Raw genomic sequence first — 23,538 nt, forward strand, 5'->3', positions numbered from 1 at the left:
GTGCTTGCTCATGGTTGGAGCTGTTGGGTCTCTGTCTCTTCGGTCTAGACCTGCTCTATCTGAAAAGTGTCCTGAGATAACTTCTGTTATGAATTGGCGCTATACAAATAAAATTTAATTGAATAACTTCTGTTATGATGTTATACAAATAAAATTATAATAAATGTATCCATATGGTCCAAAACAAAAAACAACTTTTAAATATCGTTAAATTATTATTTGAAAGGAGCTGATTTCACTGACAGATATACAATCTAATAACAATACAAGTGTTTCTTTTGGCTTTACCGCCCTTTAAAAAACTGACATCAAAGACCAATTGGCCTTAAAATAAAGATGAATTTTCCCGACCCGGACTGTGGTGACATGAACTGACACCTGCAGGCTGAGAAATGTAATCTAAAGCTGATGACATGTGATTGAAGAACAGTTGGCAGTCGTGTAAATTACGTGCTATTTGTAGTTTTTGCAGCAATGTCAGGAAAAGAAAAAAAAAAAACCATAGAAAGGTAAAATGAGTATGAATATATAACAGCATGTTTTCCCACACTGAGGCGGCTCTCTGCCTTCGTCCAACGCCGTCACACACAGCGATGTGACTGACTGACCCACTTACGTTCTTTTCAGGCACACAGATTGCAAAAAAAAATGGCAGTGGGGCAAGAAGGCATCACGCCATGGTGGTCAGAAAAACCTCAGCATTACCCCCCTCCAGCTAAAATCTGTATCCAGCAAAGATTTATATATATATATATATTTTTTTTTTAAAGCAGTGGAGTGGAAATGGTGTGAGTTAAGCAGTGTGTACTAGTATGTGTGTGTGTATGTGTGATGGATCGGGGTGGTTTAAATTAAAAGTTTACACCACAGGGCGATATCACGTGATATTATATGTGTGCTTGTGTGTGTTTATCCCCCTCTCCATTTCTTGATAAATTGCTCTCTCTCTCTCTCTCTCTCTCTCTCTCTCTCTCTCTCTCTCTCTCTCTCTCTCCTGGAAATCCACTCAGACTAAATTACTCTGCTCCCCCATTAAGTTTGTCCACAGCCTGACTCACAGTCTAATATATTAACACCACTGGTGAGTTCTTGGGCCTTCTTCTTCCTCTCCTGGTGGTGTGTTTACTCACTCTGTGTTAAGGTTAATGAGGGATTCCCTGTATGTATGGCAGGGAGGAGTCTGGTGATTTTTGCATTTATCTTCTTGTTATATTGTTTCTGCCCACGTTGTGTTCAGATCTCAGTGTGCAAATTATAGATAGATGGAGCTGGTGGTCGCTAGGGGGTCGTGTGGCCTTCTTGATTGTAAGATAACATAAAAAATATACACAGTAGGCTGATATCTGTGAAGAAAACTAGCTCCCAGTGAACAGCAGGGTCAGACCTGGAGTGAACGCAGCGTCTAATGCCGACAGAGGACAGTTTGACGACAGGAAATAAAGTACTGAGATGTTTTTGGCTAATGAATCTTCACTCTTCACTCAGTTAAAGATTGATTGACGGGTGAATGTCGTGATATTATTGGTTGAAATCAGTTAGTTCATGCTGACGTAACCATGCGTCACATTTTGCTTTGAAATGATTGGATTTTGATATAAAAATACAAAGAAATTACGTTTTTTTGTGACGTTTTTTGGTATAAATTGTTAAATATGGGAACAATGTAACTGAGGAAGTGATCTTAAAGGATTAAAATGACATTTTCCATTCCACCTGGACTCAAGAAACGGAAATTGGCGAATAATTGAGTGATTATCTTACTGACAGCCTTCATATTTTTGCACATATTCCACATTTACAGTATGTATTAAGGTGTTAGCAGCCGACTCCGGGTTGGAAATCAAACACTTTTCCCCTCGTCTGTGTTATAAAATCGCTGGCAGCTTTGAGCCAAGAAGCTGCTCCTGACTGTTAGCGAGTTTATCCCTCACCTCTATTGTTTGTGTGTGTGTGTGCATATATAGATATATATATGTGTGTGTGTGTGTTACGCTCGGGGAAGAGTACCAGGGGGATGGAAGTGCAGCAGTCTCCGCAGAGAGCCATAATGTCACAGTGAGCAGTGGGCTAATGAATAGGAGTCACCCCCGGCCGGAGGCGAAGTTAATGAACTCCTGCTAGCCGGGATAATTAATGCCAGACTGCTACCCGGCTGGACGAAAAAACACTCGCCTTTTCCCCTCTTTCTCCCTCCCTCACTCTCCATCTTGCTGCCTTTTCCTCATTCACTCATTTAGTTTTCTGCTGGCGCCAGAGGTGAGTTCTGGTGAAATGTACGACTCGGGACGGGAGGGAGCGATTCCTCGTAGATGCAAATAATCAGAGGCAACGTGGAGTCTTCAGGTCAAAGATAGATTACAGGGAGGAGGGGAGATTTGGGAGATTTATACTGTAAAAGGTGGGAGGAGAGAGGTTGGGGGGATATGCTCTTCCTTTCTCCTTCTCCTTTCCATTTCCAGAAAATAATGAGGAGAGTAAAACTGCTTGCAGCCAGGCCGTTACGACGTACCGCTCAGCCCCTGCAGAAACCCAGCGGGCTCTCAGAGGCAGATTGTTTTAAAGGAAATATTGCAGGAACGTTTTGCTTCGTCCGGCTAAATCAACGTTTAATTGGTCTAAAAAAAACAAAACAGACAGAACCGCAGGGATGGCCTCCAGGTTAGACCGTTATTCACAAAACGGTCCGTTCGTATTGAGGTTAAGTTGGCTTGTTTTTCTTTGCTGAGGAACCCAACTGTGAACCCACAAACAGCAAACATCTTTATTACAGTTTCTTACTGTATTTTAAAATGACAGCATATTACTGTATTTCCAATCAGCCCCCGAGGGAAATCTGATCACCTGATCAATCTTCTTTATCTTTATCCTGAGATTCTACTTGAATTTGATGTTTTCCTTGTTTTAAATTGATGATTTTATAACTTTTATGATTCAATAACTTTACTTGTAACCCTTTAAAAGCGCTCTATAAATAAAGATTATTATTATTAATACTAGAAATAAAATTACAGTTCATTACTGTATTCTTGTACATGTAAAACAAACAGTTTAGTCAGTAAATTACTGCATATTTACAGATTGTTTTAGCCTGTTTTTAAAGCATGTTACTGCAATAATAATAATAAGAAATAAGAAATTCAAAGGGATAATATTCCGAATGCAGTTCCTTTTCAAATATTTATTGAAATAGTTTTATTTCACATACAACACAAGCAAAACTAGACCTGAATAAACTAAACCTGTTTGGTTCTAAAGCACCAGTGTGTATAGACACTAATTAAACTAAACTAATACAGTAAGAAACTGTAAACATTAATTACAGTAAATGTACAGTAACAGCTCTTACAGTGTATATCTGACCTGTCGTCTCACAGTACACCTCCGCTCTGACATACGACGGCGTGATGGTGATGGCGGAGGCTTTCAGGAACCTCCGCAGGCAGAAGGTCGATATTTCCAGACGGGGGAACGCCGGCGACTGTCTCGCCAACCCCGCCGCACCTTGGAACCAGGGCATCGACATGGAACGCACCCTCAAACAGGTGAGGAAGAGGTCGGGGGGTTCGGTGTGAGTACAGAGGTTTTGTTTTGATCTGTCGATCACACCATCCTCGTCTGGATCCACAACTCTTTCAGGGTTCCCACGCATCCTGGAAAACCTGGAAATCCAGTTTTCCAGTCATGGAAACACCTGGAAATGTATTAAAATGACCAAATATCCTGGAAATGAATCTATGTCGTCCTGAAACATTGTACTTTACAATTTTACCCCCCTCACAAGATTATGTGAACCTGGTTGCGTATTTAGTCTAAAACTCGACTGTTGGAAGGATAATCTGCTGTAGACAGTCACGTCTACATGCATGAAGCCTGTTATTAATGATCAAATTATACTTTCTATATCTTCTTTTAATTGGCTAATAGGTGAGAAGATTAATTTTCTGATTTGTTATTTAAAGGCTGAATTAATAATAATAATTACAGTTTAAAAGTAAAAACTGTGGTCAATCTGCATCAGAAAACAGCCGAGTGTGCAAACAAAGCCAAGCTACTATTGTGAACAAGTACTGTCTGTTGTACTGTCAAGAAACAACCTGGAAAATGTCCTGGAAAAGTCCTGGAAAATTATTCCTTAAAGAGAGTGTGGAACCCCATCTTTGTTTGGTGCTATCGCGGCCAACTGGGAACCCGAATTGTTGGTTTATGACAAACTTCTCTGGTAGAAAACAAACCTAAATTACCTTCAACCTTTTCTGTGGAGTAAATAAATTAACCTATTTCCAGCTGTAATCTCATTGTGTGTGTTTGTATGTGTTTCTCCTCTCTCTGTGTGTGTGTGTGTGTGTGTAGGTCCGGTTGCAGGGATTAACAGGTAATGTCCAGTTTGACCACTATGGCCGCAGGGTCAACTACACTATGGACGTGTTTGAACTGAAGAATAATGGACCGAGACGGGTAAAACATCACACATCACACGCTTTCTTGCTTTCATTTGTGTTCATGGATGAATATTTCTGTCTGAGTCGAGTCCCTAATGTCGTATATTTTAGTATTTAAGTGAGAATGTGAAGTTTTTTTCTGTTTTCATTGAGTAGAAAAAAGGTTTTCTGCTTCTGCTACGAGAGGATGGATGTTGAGCAAACTCAGAGAAAATAGGGGGAAAGAGAGCGAGAGCACTTGTGAGAGTGATGGCAGGAGGATGAAATGAAATAGAGAGCAATCAAGGTAGAGGGGAGGAGTGGAGGCGGCGGCGGCGGGAGGGAGGGAGAGAGGGAGGGAGTCAGGAAGCAGAGAGGAGTTCCCATCAATCAAAACCTGCTTGGGCCTGTCTTCCTGGAGCACAGCGAGGGTCCTGTCAGGACACGGTGTGTGTGTGTGTGTGTGTGTGTGTGTGCTTACATTTTCATCTGATGCCCCAGCACACAGGAGGTATCAGCCAATCACAGTTCTTCGTTCCCCTCTGGCTTCCCACCAGCGGCGTCCAACCAGCAGCCAGCTGGCGAGCTCAGCGTCTGCACTCTCTCTCTCTCTCTCTCTCTCTCTGTGACTTATAGCTGCTTATGGTTGCTCGTCAAAGCTCTCGTCTGTTATGAGATCAATACGTCACAGTATTAAAATAACGTAACGGCCAATCAGCGCGATGCTAATGTTGCGATCACAACACATCGTATCTGTATCTGGAGGACGCTGACTGAACATTTTGAAAGAAAGAAGCAGCTAAACATCGATCTTGAAACTGGAATCTGAAGCAATAATTCAATATAGAAGTGATGAGAGTTTGATTCATGTACCGGTAATAATATTTTATTGACTAAATTCATGAAAAAGCTGCAAATTCATGTTTTCAAAATGTTTTTTTGGCTCCGACAGAGCTATGTTCAGAGCTTTCAGCAGCATCTCCTGGTCTTCATCGGCGTGTTAAACTGAGGAAGACTATTTTAAAAAACTATGATTGTGCCCACTCAGGGTAAAAATATCAGAGATTTTGAGAATTAAGTTGTTATTTGAGGAAGAAAAAGGCAAAACGTTGGGAGAAAATACTAATTTTAAACTTTATACTTTACTACCCTTGAGTATTTTATCATTTTTGTTATTGATTATACTCTAACTAACTAACTTAGGACACAATTTCTCATAATATTTGAAATCACAACTTTATTCTTGTAATTTTCTTTCTTATTTGTATTTTTTTTCACTTAATTCTCATAAAGAAGGTCTAATATTACAACTTCAGTCTTGACCTTAAAAACATTATGCTATAACTTCATTTACTAGCTTTCACCCACATCCCCTGGTCTTCATCAACAAATGGAGCTCACTCAGCTGATATCATGTGACAGACATTCCTCACTTCGACCCTCGAGTTTACTGAAGACCATTAGATGCATTTGAAAGCTCAGGAAAAGCTGGAGAAAGTCACAATAATTTTCTGATATTGTTTCTCAGCAGCCCGACTTCCACACAACAAAAACAAGTTAAAACAAGTAAACTCTTCCAATTAACGTAATTTTCTTGCACTTTGTCCATATTCAGGAATAGGATTGCTGATCAGTCTGGTTGTAAACAACATATTTTGTCATTATTGAGACAAAAGAGAACTTTTTATCATCACAAAAAGTTTAATTATAGTTTCTACTTGTAATGTTAGTGAGTAATGATTTAAAATGACTAAAAATGTACAAGATATTATAATAAAAGATATAAACAGTGGTCTAGTGGTGCCTGAAGAAGTCGGTATACTCTTAATTTATGCCCAAATATTATAGCCCGTCCAGGAAAAGATGAACTGCCTCCTCTTGCATATTTAGAGGTCCAAGATTTGGTGGATATTATTAATACATCGTTGACTTGACTTTAGGGAGTAAGAATCCTAAAGAGCAGATTTTGCCATGAATACTGGTCCACAGACGGGTAAGACAACTACAACAACTATGTGATGAATTTGACTTCCTAAGAAACGAAATTCAGTTCGCAGAACATCACTAAATGAACGGATTTTAGAAAAATAATGAATTAATTAAAAACACTAATAAAAGAAAACAATAATAATTAAAAGTTAATACAAGATATGAAACAATTCAGGTAAAACAAGAGCAAACAGAGGTTGAATAATGTATTTAAATTCACTAACAGGTACAAGAGTGTTGATTTTTAGGATGCTTTGTGAAGAATTCCAGGTAGTTGGAGCATTAAAAGTAAAATCTTCCAAGCTCGGTTCAAACTGGAGGAACTTGCAACAAAAGCTAGTCTTTACACCGTGTTTGATAAACCCATTTCCTCCAATTATTGTCATTATTAATGAGTTTTCTGAAAGCATTCCCCACCGTTGGACTGTTTCACAAGTAGCTAAAACCAAGCGTCGTATATAAAGCTTTGCATTTGAGCCAGAAAAGACAAAAAGACGTGTCATTCCTCCTTGTTGTTTCGGTCACATTTAATTCTGACAAGGCTTGTACGCACAAACACAATACACCAGCTCATATTTTGTTTTCCCTGCAGATCGGCTACTGGAACGACGCAGACAAACTGGTCCTGATCCAGGACTCTCCACTGCTTCCAAATGACACTTCTGGCATTGAGAACCGGACTGTTGTAGTCACTACCATCATGGTAAGAGACCGGCATGTGTTCGCCAAACACACACACACACACACTCACATATTCTTAGACTCTATTATCTTGTGCTGCTCACATTGAACATAATACGTGAGGGATATGCAGAGTCAGGAGGTTCAGTGGCTACACGTCATACCTCCGACATCAAAAAACCTGCATTCACAGCAACCCCCCCCCGGTTATCCTGACACCACCTTGTATTCCTGCGTAATTCTTCCCCGTTTGATGCTGTGTTTTATCATTTGTGCAGACATAATGTAGAAAATGTGCAGAATCAACACTTAGAGTTTGACTTTATCCACAAAAAAAACACAATAACATCATCAGTAGTAAAAAAGTAAGAGCTTCTCTGCCAATTTTGCACAGACACTCAACATCCTCATTGGGAGAAATCCATCATAAAAGAGGGTAGAGATGCCAATTATCCACCATTAGTGGCCTCGGTAGACCAGAAAACAGGAGTGGCAACAACATTTGTGGTGTGACAAAATAATCTCCAAAAAAGTCCACTTATGTAGCAAAAAAAGGCACATTTCCATCACACATAACTCCTTGAAAACTGATTAGATCTTAGGAATTATACTAAAAATATAATGTGGACTGGTAAAGTTTGCAAGGATTCATATTCCCATGCAGATTTCACCTTGTGTACAGTTCAGGGACCACACACATGCTTTGTTACACCAGTGCAGCATTGTCAGTGAAGAGACTCTTGAAGGAAGGGGCTTTTTCTTTTTTATTACTCCAATAAACCATCATAGAACTCCAGAATCAACTACCGTCACTTAGATTTCCTTTTATTGCACCAATAAACATCTCAAAAAGCAGTCAAACAAGCTGCTGCCACTGAGCTTTTTGTTCTTATTGCACAGATAAAAAAAAAAAAAACGAGTTAACAGAAGACTCCCATACAGCTACAGAAATCAATCAAAGCATTTTTTTCTTTACACATGATTGAAATGAATGGCCTTTGCATGGCATGTGAATCTCTGGCTGTAGTGGTGACTCTCGGCTGGAGTAAAAAAAAACAACCAGATGTTGAGCGTACATGTGGCAGGCTGAGTGGAAAGGAGGTTGGGAATGGAGAGTCACAGCTCAGCACAATCCTCCCTCTTTTCAGCCCCTGATGAGGAACCCCATTTTAAGAAACTGAGCCCCCAGTTGGACGCAAGCAGGATATGAAAAAGTCCTTAATGGCAGAGTGATGGACACAACAACCCGAGCCAAAATGAAGCCCTAAAGACTCTGGGCGAGAGGAGAGACACGGCAACCCTATGTTAATGGACACCCCCCCTCCCCCCTCCCTTCCTGTTCAGAAAACTGAACAAGAAATGGAGCCACTCAGAGCCGTAATGGAGCCCCTCGAGAGGAAAATGAAATGCAAATGGAGGGGAAAAAGACAGTCTCTTTTAAGGACGGTGCCTGTTGGATGGACACCCATTGAGGCCTAAAACAAATGGCACAGTGTCTGTTTACTAACATAAACAAGCTCCCACTGCACCTGTTGTGTGTGTGTGTGTGTGTGTGTGTGTGTGTGTGTTAGATTCATACATTGTCACGCTTGGTGTGTTTGTGTGGCCAATCACAGCTTGAATCCCATCCTGTTTTTTTTAGGATTTTGTAATTTTTCTTTCTGCAAAGGACCCTGAGCTGTAACGTGAGGCGGTGCCAGAGTGTGAATATACATTTATGTCTAACTGAATTCCTGTTTGCTCTAAATCTGTCACTTTTTCTCCGACTACCTGCTCCGCCATACAGTACATTACACACTCTGAGGGCTTCCTGTAAGCTTTAAAACAGCTTAGAAAGACTAATGGTCCCATAATCATCCCAGTTCATATCCATCACGCTTTTATGCAGCATGATATTATAGTTAAAGTTGTGACTGCTGCCTTTCACTCCCGCTTTTAATGTTCGTGAGAGTAATGTTTGTTTAGCATAAACTTAATGAAGTGTCTCAGTGTTATATTACATCACAGCTGCCTCCGTGTCTTACAGACTTGTTATATAGGAGTGGGTTTTAGTTGCCCTCTGGTTTCAGTGTCTCGTTGCTGTATGCACAATTATGCCTGATATTATGACTGATTTAAAAGGCAAATAGTTGCTCTTTTCAACTGCAAAAACATACCTGGAGCTTCTCTTAAGTTGAACTTTAAAGAGGGACTCCACACTTGGGCTGTAAACTAAATTATATGACTGTAATGTGATGAAACACATCAATGCTAATTTATGAAAAATTTGCATTTCGATGGTGTTACGACCCAGCTCATAAAAGGAAAAGGAAGCAACGAAAAAACAAGAAGGTCAGAATTCTTACAAACAAACATAGGAACTAGAAAAGCAAAATGGGCTGGTTGGTGCTGCTCAAATCAAAGAAGTAAATATAACCAAAAGAGGACTGTAACTATAATGAACTGAGGGTTAAATGGGGGCTCGTCCGGGTTAAAAAATGGCTAAACACGCCATCTACTGTTCCTTGCAAGGCCAATGCTGACATAGAGTCGACCAATTGGGACTACTTTATGTTGTGATATAGATATAAAAAAGAGCTTCCTTCTAATTAGATGAGGGTTTATGCTAGTTTTTGCTAAACCTCTACTTAGTATCTTTCTATTCTGGCGCAGTGGTTCGGACTTGTGCTTTAGACGGCTGTAGAAACAACAGACTGCAATCTTTATCTTGATGCCACACACTGACATTCCCCCCCAAGACACAAGCTGTGAATGTGCTTCTAGTGACTTTCTAGTGGTTTTGAGGCCACGCCCGCTAAAGTGTTTTTTATATTTGCTGAGAGGGAGTGAGCTAGTAGAATAAGTGTAGTTAAAACTTTAAAGAACCTTGTGAGGCTCTTGTACTAGAACAACAACAAAATAAGAAGTGACAATGATATTATTATTAACTTTCTTTCATGGTAACATGAGTTCAGACAGAGAATCCAGGGCACAGCCAGGGCTGGGACATTGGTTTCCCAGAATGGTGAAAGGCCTGTACTGACACTTACAGAGCCGATCCGACTGAACCAGCTTGGTCCTGCCAAATTTGAGACCCAAACTCTAGACCCAAGGCTATATTTTTGTCTTTTTGTCTTCAGAGACAAAGTTATGTGCTTGCTTTGGAAAGGTTTTTTCACAAACAAAGAATAACTAATTTGAAAACAGCAATAGACCAACGAACAGTTGTCACAATAGCTACTGCTTATTGTTAGCATTTTTAAAATGTGGCATGGTTAGCAGCAGGTTAGCTATATAATTATGTTTTTGACTGGTACTAATGTTAAGACTGTGACCCTGCTGATGATTTTCTTTCGTCTGTAGGATTTAGGGACATAAAGCTATTATTTGATTTTGGCTTAAGGCTTTAACTGACCTCTGTGACGTCTCAGGCCATAGCTGTCTGGAGGTTGGTGCATTAACAGCGAAGCTCCCGTAGACAAGGACAATCCTCTTATTGGCAATGTGAGGCTGAAAGCTTTGATAAAGTGTGTCTTGGCTCTGAACTCCCCCATTGCACTTTAATTCTGGCACACTCACATCAATCTGCCAGAGGGGCAAGAAGTACGGACAGGGTCCGGCTATAATTATGGTTTTGTTGTAGGTCTTAAAGGGATTTTTGTGGAAGGACGACGTGTTTGGAGTTTGTGTATAGAGACTGTTTTGATATCCCAAATTCTTCCTACTATATGTAGCATTGGGCCTCATGTAAGAACCTAAAGAAAAGATTTGTTCTTAAAGCAGAAACAAGCAACTCTCATTTTGTGCTGATTCTGGTTCCCCCTGTGGACAAAAGCTGTTGTGTTACCACCACCTTGTTTCATTAATTTCAAGGTGAATCTGACCGATGAACGTTTATGCTGTTAATTTAATTATTTAAATAAAATTACAGTTTATATAATGGACACAGCTTCTTAAACCTGCATGGTTGTTTGTCGGAGCCAGCGGAGGTCACGTAAAGCGAGTTGAGCTGCTCTCATTGGCTGCATAGTTTCGACTTGTCACAGGAAACAGTTAAAATATGTTTCTGAAAGGATTTTAGGAGAGAAATAGTCAACGCAGTAACAGAATCTGGATTCATATCTGATCATCACTGCCTAGTTTGATAGTTTGATCTGAGTTTGGTGCGTTGAGCTGGACGGACTCACTGAGAATGAACCTGTCAATCACAAGGTAGCCCCGCCCTAAAGCATACCCTGCTTTATGGTCTATTTTACTCTAAATGGGACCATCAGTTACTAAATGAACATCATGCTGTATGGAAGAAGACTTGAAACTAGAGACTGAGACCATAAACTCATTAGGAAACTGTTTACTGAGCTCATAGATCAAGTGAGAAGTGGGCTCATTTCTCCATAAGAATGCATGATATCTGTGTGTTATTGCAGCCAATGGAGCTGCCCCTGCAGGTTTAAGACACTCCTGTGTTGGCTTCACTTCACAGATTAAGAAGCTCTGTTCATAATATAAACTGTCAATGGGTGGTATAACCTTGGTAGACACTGGCTCCTTTGCCTGTCATACAACCAAAAAAATACAACAAAAAGGAGAGTGTTAAATCCAGGTAGAATAAGTGATATGAATATGTTCTTACATGAGGCCCACTGAATGTTAGCAAAAAAGGATATTACATAAAAAAAGAGACAAAACCTCAAATTGAGTGATTTACACATCAGCTTACAGTTTCAGCTTTACTTGTATTCATTTTTTATCGCAGCAAGCAGAAAGTGCTGCAAGAGCGCAGGTCGTCCAGGAGGTCGAGGCTCAGCTTGAACAATACCCGGCATTCATTAAAGCACCAAGGTGATCTGAAACCCTTGTCAAGGCCGTGACTGCAGCAACCAGCCGAGTGCACAAAAAAAGGGACATTTGCGAAATACTCTTTCTTATTTGTGTTTTCAATGAGCATTAAATCAAATAAAAATGTTATTAGTGCCTCAAGTGGCTCCTGATGACTGAGAGCCAGGAATGAGTCGTTTACTGAGAAGCATTTTCTGTGTTTGCTTCATAAAATGTTTTTATTTTTGCAGTGAAGTTATTGAACAGTACGAACCATCATTTTGCTGATTATTACTGAACAGAACAAAACACTCGCAGGTTTTAGTCAGTCTAACAATCCTGACGTGTGTGTGTTTTGTGTGCTGTACGTATGGATTTGTGGCACCAAGCAGACCTTGTAGTGTGTGTGTGTGTGTGTGTGTGTGTGTGTGTGTGTGTGTGTGTGTGTGTGTGTGTGCTTTTAATGGCATGTTAATTAGTCTCATTAGGCCCGTGAGTGAAGCAGTGTGTTTGGGATTATTGACCAGTCTGTCAGCCATGCCGCCCTCTGAAGCACTGCTCTATTCTCATGCCAGAAACACTGACTGCATCCTTTATCTCTGCCACTCCCTGTGCTCCTGTGGCTGCCAGCGCTGTCATTCGCCCTGCTATCATCAATCATATGGATTAGGGATGTTCCCCCCACCCCTCCCACCCTCAAATATCTGCAAAGAACAACTTGTAAATTGAGCATTCATCATTAAAATGGTCGAGATTCAACAAAAAGCTTATCGTGAATTCAATTTTTCAGCAATGACTTAGAGAATTGTCTGCAGAAGAAAATATGACTTTCCTTGAAATGTTGTTAAAATTATATTTAAAGCCATCATGTGTAGATGTTTTTATCCTGATGGTCTGTGTTTTGTTATTTTTGCATTTGTTTTCTGACTGATTTTCCCCCGTATTGGATCTATGGTGTCCGTCAGCCACTGGCGGTGCTGCAGTCATAACAAATCACACACGTTTTTATAAGTAAAAAGCCATAAATATAAAAAATTATGATTAAAAACTACTATGTAGTAGGAATGAGCAAGTACACCATTACCTGTATCAGAGTTCAACCAACTATCCTGTACCCAGAAATGGGCGTGGCTCACATCAGAAAATGGGCGGGGCTAACCCAAAATTTATTTAAGACTGAATTGGATATGGGTTGATTAGAAGTTGCTGCATTTATAAGAAAAATATTTACAGAATTTAGCTTAAGAGCAATATTTTTGATCACAAAAGAGTGATTAGGTTGCTATACTGGTATAGTATACTACTCGGCTCAACCCGACTATGTTGACAGGTAATTACAGAATGTAAATACTACATCAATAAATAATATCAAGAACCAGGCTGACGTTCACCTGCAAACCCTCGGGGGGTCCCAAAGGGTCTGCAGATTTACTGTGTAGCAATTTAAATAAATTAATCACATGCAAATTTGTTTATTAATGTGTAGCCCTAAAGCAGAATATAAACTGAAACAATAAGGGTCTTATAGGTCGTCATCTGTTTTATAGAAGTGTCAAAATGTCATATTCCTTAATACATCTTACATTAAATCCAATTAGCACAAACTATCTCACACACAGCGAACACAAACGAAAGGGATTGTGCTCCAGAACAAGATGTTTGCTGGTTGCTTTCTGAGGCCATAAGCAAAATATAATGAAGCTGCCACGTGTGTGCCCGGGTACATAGCTTAATATTGCCCCCACAGCAGGTTAATCTGACCCGTTTTGCTTTTAAGCATCGTGATTGCATTACGGTATGTTTTATTACGATCAGAGTCTTGCAGCATCTACAATGACGTAAAAAAAAAACCTACAGAATGATGGATACCTGATAGCTGACATGAAGCTGCTAAACTGTGCTATCATTATGTCGTGTATTAACATTTGTCTTGCGCCGCGGGCTCAGCCGAGCATTTGCATTCTCTCCCCGCCGAGGAGTCTTTGGTTACCTTGCTTCGGCCCGGGGCAATGTCAAGCGTAAAAAAAAAAAAAAAAAAACACATCTCGGGAATAAATTGCTCCCGCTCTCAATATGCAATAGGCTGCCTTCCATGACAAAAGCAATTTGTTTTGGAAATATGAGCGCGGAAACCAAGCGAGGTTTACATTTAGATCACTTTTTCTTAGCAACAGAGAATCTAATGATGTATAAACCCTACTGCCGGTTACAGCGTAGACTGATGCAGCTTCCCCCCTCCCCCCCGATTACTTTAAGTGTTCAAGTCGAGTCGGGCTTGTTTTAGGTATTAAGTCATTCAGTCTGACTGCAGCTCATTTCTCACTTCCCTTCAGCTTTATGTCTGCCTCCGTTTCTGCTTAGTCATACTTTCCTCCCTTCTCTTTTAGTCTCCGTGTATCATGCTTCCACATTAATACTTTGATGATTCCAGTCTGTGCCACTGTGTATGTACAGGCTGAGGCTGTCATTATGATTACACATGCATCCCCCCCTTTTTTCTGTTGTACACTAAATTATCTCCCAGCAGTTGGGACGTCAGTTTAAAGCCATTTCATTTAAAGCTGCACTGTGCAACTCTTTTTCTTTTTTTTTATTCAGACATCAAACTCCCGGTTTAATTGTCAGTACAGAAAAGAGAGAAAATACAGCATGTGTACATTAAAATATAAGTTGAGGAGGTTAACTACGACTCCCAAGATGCATCTGGGTGAGCTTAAAATTCTGTTATGGTGCCACCAACGACGGCAGAAGCTAAAGATTAAGTCTTAATAGCACCTGAGACATAAAGATACAGTCTTTGATAACAATTGATATATATTCCATTTAATGGATTATATATGTAATGTTAATTGTTAGGTGATAAGTGTTGCCAACTTGACGACTTTCTTGTTATTTTTAGACCCTTTTAACAACTTTATTTCTAATTTAGCAACTTAATCAGATCATCAGGGAAAATAAATATATTCAAATATATTTAGTAATTTATTCCCATTTATTATCACAGTCTGTGGGTCTTCTGCCAGCAGCATAGGGGTCTCTACCTCTCCTCTTGGGGTAGGTCAGGTGTTCATAGCTCGAACGTTCAGATAAAGTGATGCGAGTTACTGAAACAAAATATATTCATTGTGTGCAATGAAAGCAAGAATTGGGAGAATTTGGTACAGTTGTGGGGCAAAAAAGTTAATTTCGAGCAGCTTACGTATATATAGTATCGCTGACTATATGTGAGCTGATCAGGTGGATTATATTTGGATGGAAAAAAGCTTGCGCCTTTAATTTAAGTAACCAGCTGCGTCATTTCAGTGAGTGATGATGCCAAAATGAGTATTTTTGAATGAAATCTCGCCTGGTGCAGCTTTTAGATATTCCTTTTTTTATTGCTTTATGACAAATATTTCATGTTAAGCACTTACAAAAATATAATTTCTGTACTGAAAGTGACATTACCATGTGGAGTTTTTCAGGTAAACCAACAAATTAGATCAACCAAACATATCAAAATGCATTTCCTGTCTTATAAAAACATCTTTTACATCCATGTTTTGCTAGCTAAGCAATCTTCTTATTCTTCTGCTGCATTTCCACGTTTCAGAAAGGGCCAATAAACATTGTAAATCAGTGAAACAGCATGAAACCATCAGCTAGAACGTACATCGCTTCACCCGCATGCTCGTGCATGAGATACAAACAAAACATTGCTCCACAGCGCCTCCTAGTGGTGTGGAAACTCCACGGGGCGCCCTTTAACGTGGTTAATGAGCTACAGTTTCCCCCCTTTTGTCATTCTGTTGTCTGTTGGTGTGTCAATGTGCGAGCCCTCATGGTCCATGTGTCTGTCTGTCTGACGGTCTGGTTCACTGGTTATGGTCCCTTGTGTAGGAGGGTCCCTATGTGATGCTTAAGAAGAACTGGGAGATGTTTGAGGGCAACGACCAGTACGAGGGCTACTGCGTGGACCTGGCCTCGGAGATCGCCAAACACATCGGCATCAAGTACAAAATCTCCATCGTTCCCGACGGGAAGTACGGCGCCAGGGACCCGGAGACGAAGATCTGGAACGGCATGGTCGGGGAGCTGGTGTACGGGGTAAGAACTTTTTTTTAATGTCTTCACTCTTTGGATGACAGGAAGTGGTTCGTCTCTCCGTGGCCCCCCTCCCCCCTCCCCTCCACTCCCGAAGCACCATTTTGGACAGAAAATGAGCTTTTCATCGCAGCTGACTCATGTCTCATTCAAACTTTAATTCTATGCTGTCAGTAAGATTCATGATGATAATTAGAGACAATACTGTGTCTTCTTCTAATGTTAGTCCTTACAATGAATTTGGCACGGCGGCTCAGCTTGTGACAGAAAAATTGGTTTTCGGCTTTTCTTCGAGGCTGAAAATGGCCAGAAATTAGTCATCAAAGTCAACTCAAGTCAAACCGTAATCAGAGAGTCCATAAAAGCTACAAGATATATTAAATACAGCAATTTGTTAGTCATTTCTTATCCTGATGTCCTAAGTGATAATCACAATAAAGTCGTAAAAATGTGGGCTTGTTTAAATGCCATTATCCAATTCCAAAATGGAAACAAATCACTATGAATTCTGAAATAAAAGCTGGTATTAAAGTTAATAAATAAATAAAGGCTGGTCTCTGACAAAGGCCAGGTAGAAGCACATGACCTATATACAACAATAATAACTCACATTGTAATTTAAAGGTCCAGTGTGAAACATTTAGCAGGATCTATTGTCAGAAATTGAATATAATATTCATTAGTATGTTTTAATTAGTATATAATCACCTAAATATAAGAATTATTGTGGGTTTTTTACTTCAGAATTAGATGTTTTTATCTACAGAAGGAGAGCGGGTCCTCTTCTAGTGGCAGAGTCAGCCAAATTGAACCATCTACCTACAGTAGCCCTGAAAGGACAAACCAAACACTGGCTCTTGTCTCTTTTGCAAGTTTCACAGCCACCGTAGTTTCTCCTACATGCTTGGAAGGGGGAAGCGAGGGCGTTGCAACCAGCAACTTTAAGCTTAATATTCATAGCACTAATTTCATCAGTACAGAAGGTAACACTTAATTTGGATAATCCACCCTTTGATAGTTTATAGATAGCTTATAGATGCTTTCTCTGTAGATGTTAACAGATTATCTATAAAATATTTGTAATATTTCATGAATCTACAAATAAATAAAACTCAAATTAAATTCAAAAGGGATTCATTGGCCTGAGAGACGTTTACATGGCCAGAGCAAGTGTAATATATATATATATATACAGATTAGTAAGAAAAAAAGTATGATGACCAAGTTTTCATTCGTTAATCAATTCAATTCAATTCAATTCAATTCAAACTCCAGTTGTGAAGGAGAAACTATGATAGACGTGAAACGCCCCTATCTACAGCCAGTGTTTGTCCGCTTTGGGCTACTGTAGAAACATGGCTCCATTGATAAAGACATCTCAGTCTTACGTAACAAAAACACAACGATTCCTTTATTCAGGTGATTATACACTAATTAAAACATAGCTGAGAATATTATATTACAACACTGACAATAAATCCTCCTTATGTTTCACTACTGTCAACAGTTCCCACAAATGTTTCAAATTAAAAGCCAACAACAACCTGCTGGAAGGCTTTTATTGTGAAATATTTTCAGTAAATTTTGAGTGTCATTGACAGTAGTGTAATTGCAAATGGAAGAAATAATAAGTTCTCAGGTAAACATGGAGGTGTTCAGGGAGCAGCTTACTAAAATATGATCATTTAAAAGCTGGTTCTCTCTCTGCAGTTGAGATAAATAACCTCTTGTCCACTATTTAATTATTTACAGTTCGTTAAAAAAAGATGCTATAATATATAATGCTATATTATTATTATATAAACTATCAGTAAGCACAGTGTCTTTCCACGGAGCCATTAACATGTTACTACTACAGGCAGTTAATACACAGTCAGTAACGTTTCATAGAGACTAAATAACAACAACATGAGGCTTCAAAATCAAAGAATACAAACGTTTTTTTTAACTACAAACTCCAAATAAAGACACTTTAAACACATAATTTGCTTTAATATCATAGGCTCTCTCTCTCTCTTCTCTTTCTGTCTCTCTTGCCCTTCACTTCCATGGAAAGTGCGTCTTTCCACTCATCAAAGGAATAAACCTGCAAGAATAACATCCATTTATTATATCATTTATTTGTTTCTTCATGAACAATGTACAGAAAATAAAATATAACCTGCGTTAATGTCTCAGAGCTGTCAGGGACTCGCCTTAGCTCCATGTATAAAACACTCTCTATATATAAATAAAGTGTTTACAGAAGGTTTAACTGGACAGGAAGTCTCCGTACAAACAGTATTTCTTGATCTGCAGAGCTTCGACTTATTAATCTCCGTCTGAAGCGCAGCTGCTGTGTGTTGTTTGCAGCGTGGAGGTAATTAAACCCTTTCTGGAAACGAAGTTGTAAACAGGATAGCATTCTCTAACGCTGTTTAATGCTAGCAGGAAGAGGGGAATTAGCGGCGCATTAGAGCTGAGCTTTTGGAGGGGTTAAAGAGGAAATGCGGAGGTGTTGGAGCTTGTTATAAACCTCTGAGGTGATGGTTAGATTCTGGATGGGGGGGGGGTTGAGGTGGAGGGTTTTGTGCTGTGGGATCAAAGTGAGATACGAACCTGTGGTGGGGATGATGTTGGGATTTCGTGGCCTGAAAAGACAACAAAGGGAGGAGAGAGAGCAGTGTTTGTGTTTGTGTACTTTAATGGTTTTTTTTCGTGGACAAAAACAACCAATGTGAGGATGAAATGATAAAAAACCATTAGAAGTTAAAATTGGATTTAAGTTTTAAGGTTTTGAGCTTTGAACAGAAAGTGTCTATGTTGGTATTTGTGCTTATTGTGACGTCATTTCTTTCAGTATGTTGAAATTATTTATATCCCTACAATCTGTACAACCTCTACATATCTACAACCTTTATCAAAATAATGACTAAATATCTCAAAATAATGAGAAACTTTATCAAATGAGTTACAGAATCCTTTTTTACCATCACATCGGTGGAAATGGGCTTTTAGAGACATTTTCCGTGATGAAATGTCAGATTTTTTCCCTCTTTGTCACTGACGGAAACCGTAGAACAACAATAATTTAACCTTTATCCAGATTTCAAGTTGGCTTTTTCAAGAAAACATTCTGTGCTGTGCAGGAAATGATGCTTTTTATATTCACAGCAATTTTTGAGATACATTTGAGAAAAAAAAGAAGAGAAACCACAGTTTTTCTAGTCCTCTTTTTGTGATGAGCTAAGTGGCATTTTCACAAAGTGGCATTTTTCTCGCCTGCGCCTCTTTGGTGCTGCAGTGACTCACTGTGAAGTCGACTGCAGCGAGCGAGCGAGCGAGCGAGTGCGAGGAGAGGCACAGTTCGGGATGTGTCAGGACTGATCAAGCAGTACACGGCGCTCTCGGTGTAAAGACTAACCAGGTTGGTCAAAAGCACAGGAATAAAACGTGCAGCTGTGTTCTCTACTCTTTAACAAGCACTGTGAGTCCAAAAGCTTTTGCTTTGAACAGGAGACACGATGGGCAACATTAGTTAAATATAAACCCCCTAACAGGAAGAACAAGCACAGCTGTCATCAGACCCAGACTTTCATTCATCTGCTTCTTAAACTCTCTGATTTGATTCAAATATGCATGAATGAGACATTTTCTTTTCCAGGATAAACAGTTATAATGAGCATTTTAGTTGGTTTCAAATACAATTGCTTATTACAGAACAGTCTAATCTAACTAACAATTTCACTATTGGTAAAATCTGTGAGTTTTTACATACCTAAAAACTCCCAATAAGACACAAATTTATAGCCTTGAATGTGCATTTAGTCATCCAGATGACTAAAGCATGGCTTCCCCTTGCTGCACCTCCTCTGCCTCGTTTAGCCTTTGTGAAACCAAATTGTGAGGCCTTATTGATTTTAAAAGGATGTGATAAAACCTAGATATATACACAGTAGTAGTTATGTGTAAGTTATTTAAGAGCTGAAGTAAAAAAAGACACTGAAGACCTGAACTCAAGCTACATTCACAGAGCCTTCACTCTCTGATAAACAGCTAATAGAGCTAATAGAGCAATGACGCAATGAAAAAACACTGAATTTGTCAAAAAAAGAAGCTTATTAATGTTGTTATTATTAAAACAAAACATAATAAAGACAGATTATTGTGTAAAAACTTCCTAAAAATATCAAGAAAACTCATCTTTTATCTGCTTTTTGTGTAAAACATCCTCCTCATGAAAAAGTTTTGAGAACTTTCTTTTTGGGTGTTGAGATTGGAAATAATAAAAAGATCTGAGGATAAACATCCAAGTAACAACCACAGTATATACTATATACTATATAGAGCGTGTGTGATGGTGTTCATGGAAAGTCTGAGGACATGGAAGCTGTCAGCACTTTCCTCGGAGATCCTTCACTTCTTCCCGGTTCTCCCTAAACTCCTTTTAACCCGCCATGCTTTTTTGGGTCGCGCACTAAACGCCCCGAGGCTGTCATCTTAGTGCATTTTTTTTGCTGAGGATGAAAGAACTTAAATCGCTTTCATTTTTCCTCCTCCTACTCCTCTTCCTCTTCCTCGTCGTCCCCGTTTCCCTGCTTTCCGACCTCCTTAAGTGTCAGTTGGTCGTAATGAAACTTTAAATTCTCGCTGATATTAAGCCCTTTTTTTGCGCCCGAAGAGCCCGAGCGGACAAGGTCACGAGTGTTGCTAAAGTCACTAACTGTAATCTGGTTTGTGGATTTTCCAGCGAGCCAGTGTGCACTTTCCACCCGCAGAGGTGGCTGCATCCCATTTCTTTTTTTTTTTTTGCCTTCCTGTGCTGTAAGCATATTTTCTCTGACACATTATTTTATCCCCCCCGACGCTGATTCTCCCGGAGTTTCTGGCTTAAGCCTCTCAGCGTTTGGAGACGGCCCTCAGAATCTCTTTTTTAAATTTCTTTCTGAACTCGATCGCTCTCAGCCGCCGTCTCAACTCGATCTAGATTTTTCTCAGTCGAGGGAGAAATTGAGATAAAGTGACATGAGCCGAGGAGAAAAAGAAAAAAGGGGGTAATTGTTGTTGTTTTGTGTACTGATGAGCTGGCTGGCTATCGGCCTTTGGCGTGTCATATCTGTGACTAAGTGATGTTTGATTGTCTCCCCAGCTCGGAGAGAGATGATCCATCATTTGCATTCATTTTATCCGCCGTCCGTTCGGATTTTAGAGCCGTTCTCATTCAAAATCTCCCTTTTTTTTCATCCACAGAAAGCGGAAATCGCTGTGGCCCCTTTGACAATCACGTTGGTCCGGGAGGAGGTGATCGACTTCTCCAAGCCCTTCATGTCGCTGGGCATTTCCATTATGATCAAGAAGCCCCAAAAGTCCAAACCGGGGGTGTTCTCCTTCCTGGACCCGTTGGCCTACGAGATCTGGATGTGCATCGTGTTCGCCTATATCGGCGTGAGCGTGGTGCTCTTCCTGGTCAGCCGCTTCAGCCCGTACGAATGGCACACCGAGGAGCCCGAAGAGGGCACCGACGGTCAGCCAAGCGACCAGCCCCCCAATGAGTTTGGTATCTTCAACTCGCTCTGGTTCTCCCTGGGCGCCTTCATGCAGCAGGGATGCGACATCTCCCCCAGGTAAGACGCACTCCTGTCAGAGAGTTTCAGTGCAAGTGGATGTTTTTGTCTCGCAGAGTCATTATTAGCTTTCCGGTCCTCGGGCTTGGGGTCACATTACATGACTTTTTAGGCCAATTATAATCACTTATGTGCCATCACGTCCGATTGCATTGTCTGCGTCAGGCTGGACGGGCGCTTAAATCCCTCGCCTGCCAATCCACTTAAGGACCTGCATTGTTATTTCAGACATGTTTGATTGACACAAAGTAAAACTGGACAAGTCTTGACACCCGCCGGTGACAAGCGGAAGTCAGTGACGGTGAAAATAAAATAATTAAATTAGTATGTTGTTCAATCAGGTTTAATTGTCATTGGCACTAAAAACTTTTTATAATTTAGTTAATGTGTGCACAGGAGGTGGAAAATAAGGCAGCTGTTGGTTATTATGTGTCTATTTTTTAGCTGTGTTGTGTCTCCTTGAGCTTCAGTTATAACTTTCACATTAAAGCTGCAGCTTCCATCATAAACCAAAGAAATACAAATATAATATAGAAATCTTGCACATTGTGAATTTTCTGATTGACTCTAAAGTGGATTATTGTTGGATTTCAAACTGAACTCGGATTATATTTTATATATGATACATTTCCTCCATAATCTCTTAATATTTAAATCTCTTTATTTTACTTACTTTAATGATGTGAAAACCTCATAGTTTAGTAACAGTCAAACTAATTTAAGAGTTGATTTAAGTTTTGAATTATGTGATTCTGTGTTGGTTAAGATGATATAATATGACCATTTGCAAGCTTTCTTTCTGAGAGATTGAAACCAATCTCACGCAGTCTGGACACTGTTGGCTTAGTTTAGCATTAAGACTGAAAGCAGGGTGAAACAGCTGGCCTGGCTCTGTACAAGGCTCAAATAAAGGCCTCTAAAGCTCATTTATACTACGTTCAGGAGGCTTCAAACTGTTATTGTACGTCGCTGTTCGGCAAGAAATAGTTCCAACACGTTAATTGCCCCTAAACTCCCAAAAATATTGCGATTATATTTTCTGTTTATTGGATAAACGAGAGTGTGTACAGCAGTGGTTTGAGCGTAATGCTAAGGTCAGCAACATGCGTATAGTGACAATGCTAACAGCTGATGTTTAACAGGATCTTTACTAATGTCGATGGTAATAGGAGTGTTTGTTTTACAGATATTTGCTCATGAATCAAAGTATAGACGTATAGTGTAAAGATACTGACAATAATCCATCCAATTGTTACAGATATTTGCCCTAAAACAGGCTGTTCTTCGCTTCAGTCACTGAACTAAACCGGATTTTATTCGGGACCGATGTCTGTATGGGATTTAAGGCCCTTTAATTCTTTTTTCACAAAACTTTTGCTCAGAAAAGTTGTGAAATACTATAAAATGGTTTGTCTAACAATGTGTAAAATGTGCATATTGATAAAAGCGGGATCCTATAAAATCCAGACCAGGCGTGGTTGACGGACTGTACTTGTAAAGCAACTTCTGACCCATCAAAGCACATTCATGCAGCGATTGATGGCAAAGTCCAACACAAACGGGGACTAATTCAGCATCGGGAGCAATTTGGGGTTCAGTATCTTGCTCAAGGACAGTTCAACATTCAGCAGGAGGAGCGAACCGCCGACCTTCTGGTTCGTAGACGACCCACCAATAGCAACCCCACTAATAGTTGCTCCAATCCTTAAGCTAGCGTAGACGTTGGTGCTTCTTTAATTTAACTTTACGCAGGTTTGCTGCTTCCCCTGTTTCCAGTCTTTATACTAACAATGCTAAACACATCACGTCTTTTAATCTCACTCTCATGAAGAAAGCTAACTCACATATTAATTAAACTATTCCTTTAATACTTAACTTGTTTATTTTAGAGATATATATATCCTACAAGATCCTGCACATAACCTGCTGTATGTCGGGTGTATTTGCATGGTAGTTATAAAGCATAA

At 39.8% G+C, this 23,538-nt stretch overlaps 1 protein-coding gene across 6 annotated transcripts in view; it reads left to right on the forward strand.

Annotated features, from left to right (window-relative positions):
* Positions 1–23,538, forward strand: part of gria4b (glutamate receptor, ionotropic, AMPA 4b) — a 121,180-nt gene that overhangs the window by 73,675 nt on the left and 23,967 nt on the right. For 5 of the 6 annotated variants that reach the window (XM_051401727.1, XM_051401724.1, XM_051401726.1 and 2 more), the window contains 5 exons: positions 3,375–3,542; positions 4,351–4,455; positions 7,000–7,110; positions 15,765–15,971; positions 21,198–21,571. In XM_051401727.1, the coding sequence (XP_051257687.1) occupies positions 3,375–3,542; positions 4,351–4,455; positions 7,000–7,110; positions 15,765–15,971; positions 21,198–21,571 (965 nt within the window). Of the gene's footprint in view, positions 1–3,374; positions 3,543–4,350; positions 4,456–6,999; positions 7,111–8,236; positions 12,616–15,764; positions 15,972–21,197; positions 21,572–23,538 lie in introns of those variants that run through there. The other variant, XM_051401728.1, reaches the window with a different exon arrangement.

Source organism: Dicentrarchus labrax, unplaced genomic scaffold (genome assembly GCF_905237075.1).
Source record: "Dicentrarchus labrax unplaced genomic scaffold, dlabrax2021, whole genome shotgun sequence".
NCBI lineage: Eukaryota > Metazoa > Chordata > Actinopteri > Moronidae > Dicentrarchus > Dicentrarchus labrax.